This window comes from Eriocheir sinensis, chromosome 5, assembly GCF_024679095.1.
Source record: "Eriocheir sinensis breed Jianghai 21 chromosome 5, ASM2467909v1, whole genome shotgun sequence".
Lineage (NCBI taxonomy): Eukaryota > Metazoa > Arthropoda > Malacostraca > Decapoda > Varunidae > Eriocheir > Eriocheir sinensis.
In genome coordinates this window covers 11407159-11416066 of record NC_066513.1, presented here as the reverse complement: position 1 = coordinate 11416066, position 8908 = coordinate 11407159, and the positions used below count along the sequence as shown (strand labels likewise).

At 45.7% G+C, this 8908-nt stretch overlaps 1 protein-coding gene across 1 annotated transcript; it reads right to left on the bottom strand.

Moving 5' to 3' along the window:
• Window positions 1–617: 617 nt before the first annotated feature.
• On the bottom strand, window positions 618–5462 carry LOC126984298 (uncharacterized). Its single transcript, XM_050837926.1, has 2 exons — window positions 5396–5462; window positions 618–5190 (listed from the first exon to the last, which is right to left on the bottom strand). The coding sequence occupies exon 2, from the start codon at window positions 3537–3539 to the stop codon at window positions 804–806; it is 2736 nt and encodes a 911-aa protein (XP_050693883.1). The 5' UTR covers window positions 3540–5190; window positions 5396–5462; the 3' UTR covers window positions 618–803.
• Window positions 5463–8908: the final 3446 nt, after the last annotated feature.

Below are 8908 nucleotides of genomic sequence, written 5' to 3'. Positions count from 1 at the left end.
GAAAGGTACTGCTTGAAATCAGTTTCATTCGAATAAGTAAATCCTACTGAGTAACAAATGACCGATGCAAGACAAATTTTCCGCTGCTAAGTGTCTCCCAGACACCCCCAAAATGTGGACCCCGGGGATCTACCAACTAAACTGAGCCTTATGAAACATCGAAACACTGCAATGACAAATGCGACAAACTTAAAATAATACAATGACAAAATAAGGTACCTGAATGTCCGTCAGAGTGAGCCATATCAAACATTGAAATAACACTTCAATGACAAATGCAACAAATCTAAAATAATACAAAACACTTGAATGACAAATGCAACAAATCTAAAATAATACAGAGACAAATAGGGTGCCCGACTGTCCGTCATAGGGAGCCATATCTTCAAATTTACACATTTATGATGCTCAGGCATCTATATCATTGTCAGAGTCATCACTCCAAGCTGCATCAGAACCTGAATCATCCAGTTCATCAAATTCTGCATCAACGTCAGTGTCTTCAAGCTGATCTCCACTCTCATTCTCTGCTGGTAGGTCCTCTACAACTGTGAATAGGTTATCCGGATAGGGAGGACCACTGAACCAGTCAGAATGTAGCAGCCATCCTTGTCTTTCCAGCCGTATTCTAGAGGATCCCGCTGATTTGCAGGATTTGCAGAGTCAGCAGATCCCCAAATGAGACTGACGTAGTGTGCCCTTTGCAGTTTGTTCTTAATCGTTTTTGAACAAGGTGGCAGAAGGGCACAGTCTACTTTCTTGAGGTTGGCCATCGGATCTTCCTGAAACACAAAATACTCTTATTAGTATTCCATTACAATCGATTGACTCTGACAGCAGACTCTTAACACAAGGCCAAAGGCAGCAGACTGCAGTAAGCACATTACCTTATTGATTTTCCCAGTCATCTGCCTCAATTTCATGTGCCTGGCTTGATTTGCATCATTCGTGTCCTTGAATCCATATAATCGACAGACGAACTCCTCAGCCTTCGCTAAGTCTGGCTCCTCAGGGGATGCTAGTTTGGTGAAGAAGTTGATCAGACCACCTTCAGAGTCCTTCTCTAGGATTTCAAGAGGCTTGACCTTTCCCTTCCTGTAGAACGCCGTGGTGTAGTCACAGCCTGTAAATGAGTGCAGGCCTGGCAAAGCAGCTGTTAATCCCTTTTGCTTCGATTCCAAAGCAAGTGCTATGCCGCTGATGTCAATGTGCCTTCGGTCATTTCCAGACCCACAGTCCATTATGATCCGCAAGTCTAACGGTGATGGGGTCACCAGATTCCTGCCAAGCATTCCAAGAAGAATGACTAACACGTCAGTGTCTGATGCTCTGACTATAATATTTCCAGTCAGTCCTGATGCAGCATGGAATGCCAACAAAGTGTCTGCTTCTTCATGCTCTCCTTGGAGTTCGGGCGGATGTTCCACATTCATTTTTCGACTGTCCTCATCAAAGGTAAGGCGGACGCAGTTGCCACCATGGGACACAACTAACGTTTTGTTGGCTATGATAGCCCCGTACTTGTCCTCCTGCCATTCTCTGAGTAGGAATTGGGCTAGCTGATCCTTGAAGGTACCATTTAACAAGAGTTTTTGGCAACTCTGTCGAGCTGTTTGCTCTGGTCCACTTATGACATAGGGCTGGTCTGCAGCTCCACGTAACATCCTCTCACTCTCCTTGAGTGAATCAGTGCGATAGGTGTCAAACACCACGTGGATTTCGTTCCCTTGACTAGAACAGACAGATGCCAGCAGCGACCGTGCCAAGTTCCCATAGGTGGTAATACGTCCCAGGGTGGACAGGAATGAATGGATCAGCAGACCTCCATCAATCAGTGTCACGCTGATCAGGGGCAATTGTTCCTGGGTAAATCCATCCTGCAGTTCCTCCAGCTTCTTCAGCAGCTTGCTTTTGTTAGTCGTCATCCTTGATCCATCAGAGTGAGTAATTGCTAGTGGCCATTTGGTGAGGGGGAAGCTCAGTACATGCTGAAGGTCAAAGTTTGTCTGCTGGGACACAGCGACGAGGATGCGAATGAATGCGTCTCTGAGGCTTTCAGAAGTTTTGCCCCTGACAGTCTGGTGTTTTCTGGAGTTTTCCTGGGCAAAATTAGCTACTTTTCTCTTTGGTATTGGTTTTAAGAACCTGTCCTTGACAGCCGTGCATTCCTCTCGAAACTTCATATGACGTTCATGACCTTCAGTCAGGCTCTCTAACAAGTACTTCTGTGTTGCTGCTGATGCTGCCTTTCCTGTGGCGACATTTAGAAGACAAGCAGAGGATGTTGCTGGTACCGAGAAAGGGTCGCATGACTCTGTCACTACTTTGAGCAAAGTATTCCTCTGGGTACTGTCTTTCTCAATTCTGCGGGGCCGTAGCTGTGATGCAGGCTGTTCATCGATCTCTAAACCAGTCATACTTCGCAACTCGGTCACTGCCATTCCTCGCTGAGTGGATGTTATACACCATCTTCTTATGGCATTTACAGAGTGATGGAACCCTACAATGCCCCTCATGGGTGAGGCTGCATCTCTGTTGACCGTTTGTTCCAGTGTCAAGTCGATGGCTGACCTAGAGAAGTTCTTGCCAGTTCGTCGAATGGAAAATGCTCCAGCCTTGAGTACTGTCTTGGCCTGAGGTGGTGCCCTCTCCAGCTGGTTGAGAAACAGCACGCCCCAACGTACACAGTTAGTCCTATTCAAGGCAAAGAAAATGTCAATGATGGCTGGCAGTGCTGAAATGTACTCTTCAACGTTGTTGGTACGTAGGGCTCGCATTAGGTCTCTGTGCACGCGGTTGATCATGTACACATAAATAGCCCAGTATTGGGCAGTTGGGCCAAGTTCTCCATTCAGGACTTTCTGGAAGTACTGTTCATATTGTTGCATATGCTCTGCAAAGAGAGGTTGGGCGCCAAGAAACTCCTCCTGGGCTTTGAGATCACTGGGGACCTCAGCAAGAAGTTCTTCGATGGCATCCTTCCTATCCTGCGGGAGGGTTGACCAGAAGCTTGCGTACAATTTCATTTCCATGACCAGAGCAAGTATGTCATGGATCCTGACACACCGATTGTAGAACTTGCCACGAATGAAACCAACCAGTGACCCTTCAGCCAGTATCCCTGATTCGTTCAGCAAGTACTCTGCTCCGCTATCATTCAGGAATGTCCCAACTGCTCCATAGAAAGCCAATTCTAGGTGGAAGTTCCCCAGCATAACTAAGAGGTTGTCGAAGAGAGGGGCATCCAATGCTTGTATTGAATAGGCCTTAATGGCCACTGCCAGGTCGTAAGTAACTATGCCATACTCCTGTTGAGTTTCCACAGCAACTTTCATGGACCTTTTCATAGTTTCTCGAACTACGTCATTTCTAGTTGGTGCAGCTGGAAGAGGCTCCATATACCAGATCGTCTGCTGTGGGAGTGGATCATTGATGAATTGAGAAAAAAAACCCTGGATAGAGTGGCAATGGCTTGCCAATTTCATTCTGTAGCAACCAGTGGAAGTCGATGACTCGATCTTTGGTATCATTCTCGTCATGATGGTCAGCTTGTGGATGGATATCAAATCGAGCTCTCTTCAGCTGTTTGTAGTAGGGTTCAATGTCACGCTCTTCACCACGGAACTGTCGTCTTTTCCTCCCTCTAATTGTACTAGTAACTGTTTGAATCGCATTGTTCAGGTTGTTTGTGGTATCATCATTCTGGTAGCATATCCCCACAGTGGCATGCAAGGTGTCTTTGCCATCAATGGTCTCCATGTTGACATCGTAATTATCCCATGCTAAGCCAGTTCCAAGGGAGGAATTAAGCCTGACGCCATCTGGAGTCTCCTTGCCATTACTTTCATTGGAGTATGCGAACTCGGTTTCAAGCGCTTTGACCTCATCGTAACTCAGGGCATTCCCCAAACGGTTCAATATCCTGAGGATCAGTTTGGATCCCGTTAAGGAACCAAGCCCAAGCCCAATGACAGTGTGTTTCCACGGTCGAACGCTTCCCCTCGAGGCATTGTAGACTGCATCGGATGACATGGACATGACTTTTCTATCCACAGCTTCCCTGTTACCTTCCCCGGTTGGTTCTCGAAGGCCACAGAGGAGAGTCTTGTAAAAGAGTAGAATTTCTTCTGGCAGATCGGGTGAAGAAGCCTTCAGGGTCTGTACTGAAGTTGGCGTTGGAGTATTCCATTTCGGCATTTCCTGTATCACCGATCGAAGGTACAATGCTGCAGACTGGATAACTTCTAGGTGCCTTTCATCATCATCATGGATTCTGGCTCTAGCTTCACACTCAGACAGAGTAGAATCGTACAGAAAATTGCCCCGTCTTTGGTCATAAACTGACATTGAAATCCGATCTTTGAACCTTTCCTTGATCTTCTTCATAAAAGCTTGTGCTGTGTAACGTTTGAAGTCATCTGATGTTCCACCTAAACTTAGGTACTCACTTCTGTACAGTTCAAGAGTGGAAGTTACAAGCATTGCCCGTTTCTTTTGAATGACCTCTGCTTCAATTAGTGTAGATATTGTGTCAAATGTCTTTGCATGTAATTGTCTATTTGAAAATGAAAGCTGTGATGTAGTACCGTCAACCTCTTTGAAGTAGGCACGACGGCATGACTTATGATATTGAGCTTCCTTGGCCTGAAGATCTTTCCAATGACTGAGCGTACTGATAGTTGATTTGAGTCGATCATTGCTGCTTCTCGGAGCAACTTCAAATATTGCTCTGCAGCCATCATCTGTGGAACAGTCCGACAAGGGCTCCACTTTTCCTTTTATAGTCTTCCGCTGCACTGGGCAGAAGATACAGGAACCTTTCAATAGACCTCGTTCATCTGATGGTGGCATCGAACTTCGCCGTCGCGTCTCTGGTTTCTTAATGGGCTGTTTCTCTCTTACACCTGTGGATGGTTTCCTGACGGTTGTGTAATTTTTATAGCATGCTGAATGGTACCAATCATTAGGCATTTCTCCCAGCAAGCTTACATCAGTTGTTGTCTCCCTGTATCGATCATTCTTTAGCATAAGTCTTGATTCAGCCGCCCTTTTGAATGTATCCCATGTACTAGATACAAATGATTTGAGATTGTCATCCTGCTTATGGCAAATCATGCACATCAGTTGAAGGCTTTGAGGGTTGCAGACATTTGGAGGGTTTTCATCATCCATTATGGGTGTAGCCTGTTCCTGAAAAGAAAAGGTAATGATGAACTAAATATATAATTGTAAAAATGGTATTTAACTTGATATTCATAGACGTTTAGTTTATCCATTTATACAAAAAAATGGCAAAAGTCTTCTGATTGATGAGTCGGTATTAAGCAAACACGTCTTTACAGGGGCTGACTAGCAGGAACAAGTTTTCATCTTGATCAATATGATTTTCAGTTACCTCATTAGATGTAGCAGCAATATCATTGTCAGGACCATGTGTGCTGTCACTACCCCTATAAGGTGATCTTGTTCCAACCTGAAATTTAACAAGGAAAATTGATAGTTGGCTCTAGAATTTCATCTGCACACAGAATATTTTAACTACAGTGTCAGGTAATGAAGGTTTTTTTTTTAATTCTTGGCTAAATGAGTACTGTTCTGCCTCTTGTAGTGAAATACAACGCATGCCAGCATCATTATAGCAAGTCATGACAAAATATTGATATCTACCTGACTAGACCCTTCTGTATTGTCATTGTTCTGGGGACTGTCCTCCTTAATGGTATGACTGTTTTCTTCCTGAAATATTAAAGGGAGCTTGGTAATTGAAATTACATGAAATTGAAATTACATGATGTAATCATAATGGAGTGACAATTCGTCTTCAGGATAAGAGTTAAGTGATCTTCAGGTTGAAAGGTATCAATCTGAATGTTTAAATGGAAAATGAACTTGCTCATTCCTACCTGCATGTCTGAAGCACCTGGGTTACCATTTTCATGTTCATGGGCAGTACATGTATCTTCATCCATGGAATAATTTTTTACTTTATTCTGCCTGAAAGGTAAAAAAGTTTGGAAATAATAAAGTTTGGAAATCATGTCCTATTGGTGCACAGAAGCCAGTAATCCTGACCAGTTTTGAATGGAAATTTTACCTGTAACTCAAACAATAAAACTCATACATAGTTAAACTGTATACTAAAATAGGGCTAATTGGGAGTAAACCAAGGCAATGGATGCTGTAGGACGAGGACCAGCAATAAGCCTGGCATGTTACAGTAATAAGGCCTACCGGTATATAGCAGACCTACCTCATCCGCCGCTCACCCGCCAGCTCTTTTAAGTCAAGCAGAAAATAAATCTTATAATGGCATTGGAACAACAGGCCCTAATACACACAGTGTATCACAGTGTATCAGGATAGACCTACAAATACTTAGGCCTAAGCTAACAAACATGGCATTTTGCTTAACTGTGATGGATAACATTGTGATTTCCCAAACAGGTTTGAGTCAGGTTATACTTTTCACTCATCTTTTTCTTAATTTTTTGCCATGTGGCAATGCAGGCACATAGATAGTCCATGTAAACGCGTTGATGAGCCGCGTTTAGGTGTGGCAAGGAAGTGACAGATAACCACTGCGTAGTACACACTTCTCAGTTTATTATGGATATGGTCAAACCTAGAAAGTTATCATAAGTACATCAATTGATAGTAATTAATTGACAATCCTACAATAATAGAACAATGTAAAGTAACTACACTTTCAGAAATACGACAACACTGCTAACGATAAGGCCCAACTTGCACTAATACTTTGACATAATCGCCGTAGGACAAATTAAATTAAAACTAGATCTGATAGAACCTAGCCTAAGTCCTTGTCTTCCCAGGGTCCACATTTTGGGGGTGTCTGGGAGACACTTAGCAGCGGAAAATTTGTCTTGCATCGGTCATTTGTTACTCAGTAGGATTTACTTATTCGAATGAAACTGATTTCAAGCAGTACCTTTCATGTTTGATCTAGCCTAAAATTTGAGGCCCTTTTCGGGGGTCTGGGGGGTCAAATGCAGCGTTGAGTGTGTCTGGGAGTAGTCATTACTTGTAATGTAGAATATGCTTTGTTGTTTAGAACAAGTCTTATGTAGTACATTCAATGTTTGATACAGCTCATTTTAGTGGGTGGATCCCCAGGGTCCACATTTTGGGGGTGTCTGGGAGACCCTTAGCAGTGGAAAATTTGTCTTGCATCGGTCATTTCTTACTCAGTAGGATTTACTTATTCGAATGAAACTGATTTCAAGCAGTACCTTTCATGTTTGATCTAGCTTAATTTTTGGGACCCTTTTTGGGCGTCTGGGGGGGTAAATGCAGCAGGTAGAATGTCTGGGAAACACGAAATAAAACTTCATATGATATGCTTGTAAGCCTAGTGTAATAGTTTCCTGGTATCCACAATGTTTGATCTAGCGTATTTTTTGGGGCCCTTTCGGGGGTGACAGGGGCTACATGCAGCAGAGGGTCCTCGCCAGAAATCCATATCTGTATATGCTAACTTAAGACCTACGAGGCCCAATAGTCAGATATTGGTACCTGCTTCGTTTGACCAAAACGCTCTGGGCTGCCGGTCTAAATGTAGTCCGTCAGTGTTTACCGTCTCCGTTTTGTATACTTCGCACTCCGATGGTGCGCAGAGGTCACCTTGACATACGTGACCAATTGTAACAATTATTTTCCAACCTGTAACTCGGCACTCCTTCACGAGAGTCCGACTGACACACAACGACAGTCGCTCTCGCTCCGACGCTTCTTGTACATAAAGGCTACGAATATAATTCGCCTTAAGGAAGCTGAAGTCTTAATCAACACCCTTTAAACGCCCCCCGACAAGCCCGTTACATTTGGTTGGCAGCGGTCACCCCACGCCTGTGCCTTCGCTACCTCGTTCTCCTCCAAGCTCCAAGCCACGAGAACTCACCAACAAACTCCGGGGACAGGCGTACAAGGGAAGAAGGAGTCAACGCACCTGCCGTCCGCGGCAACGCACCAGCCGTCCGCGGCAACTCACAAGGCGCCAGCTACAAGCAACTCTACAGGCGTCCAGCCTACAAGCCTCGAGCACACCAGCTACAAGCAACTCTACAGGCGTCCAGCCTACAAGCCTCGAGCACACCAGCTACAGGCAACTCTACAGGCGTCCAGCCTATAAGCCTCGAGCACACCAGCTACAAGCAACTCTACAGACGTCCAGCCTACAAGCCTCGAGCACACCAGCAGCAACTCTACAGGCGTCCAGCCTACAAGCCTCGAGCACACCAGCTACAAGCAACTCTACAGGCGTCCAGCCTACAAGCCCCGAGCACACCCACAGGCCTAGGCAGCCGAAAGCGAGGGCCACAATCTACAAGCCGCTCCCCCGCTTCAAGCCAGCACTGCTACGAGCACTGCAAGCCACTCCCCGATACGGCAGAAGTATTCACACCAGCAACGAGGAGGCACGCCCCGCTGACCTTGGAACACCCCACATGCCCCTCGCTCCACAGCTGGCGGCAGCCCCGCCGCTGCCGGGAGCATCGGCCCAAACCTCTTCCGGCAAACAGTCAGCAAGGGTACCCGCGGACATCTCCCGGTGACTGCAAGGCGTCTTCTCAAGAGGTTACACACCCAAGTCGTCTTCTCTGCCACCGCGGCCCATCTCTTACTATAACAAGAACGCCGCGGCCATCATACGTCTGGCGACAGTGTACCAGCTCCCAACTGTTGCCGCTCAATTCGCTGGGTCAGCAGTTTTCAACCTCCATTGAGTCCTCTGATGTCCGCCCATCCCTCACCTCTCACCGCCGCTGTAGCCGCGGCCGAGGTTTCCTGACGCGCCTACAACGACTGCACGTACTCCAGGGCATCACAAACCGTCGCCCTCTCCACTACATCAGCTGATCAATCTTAGTATTTGTGGATATTCCCTTCT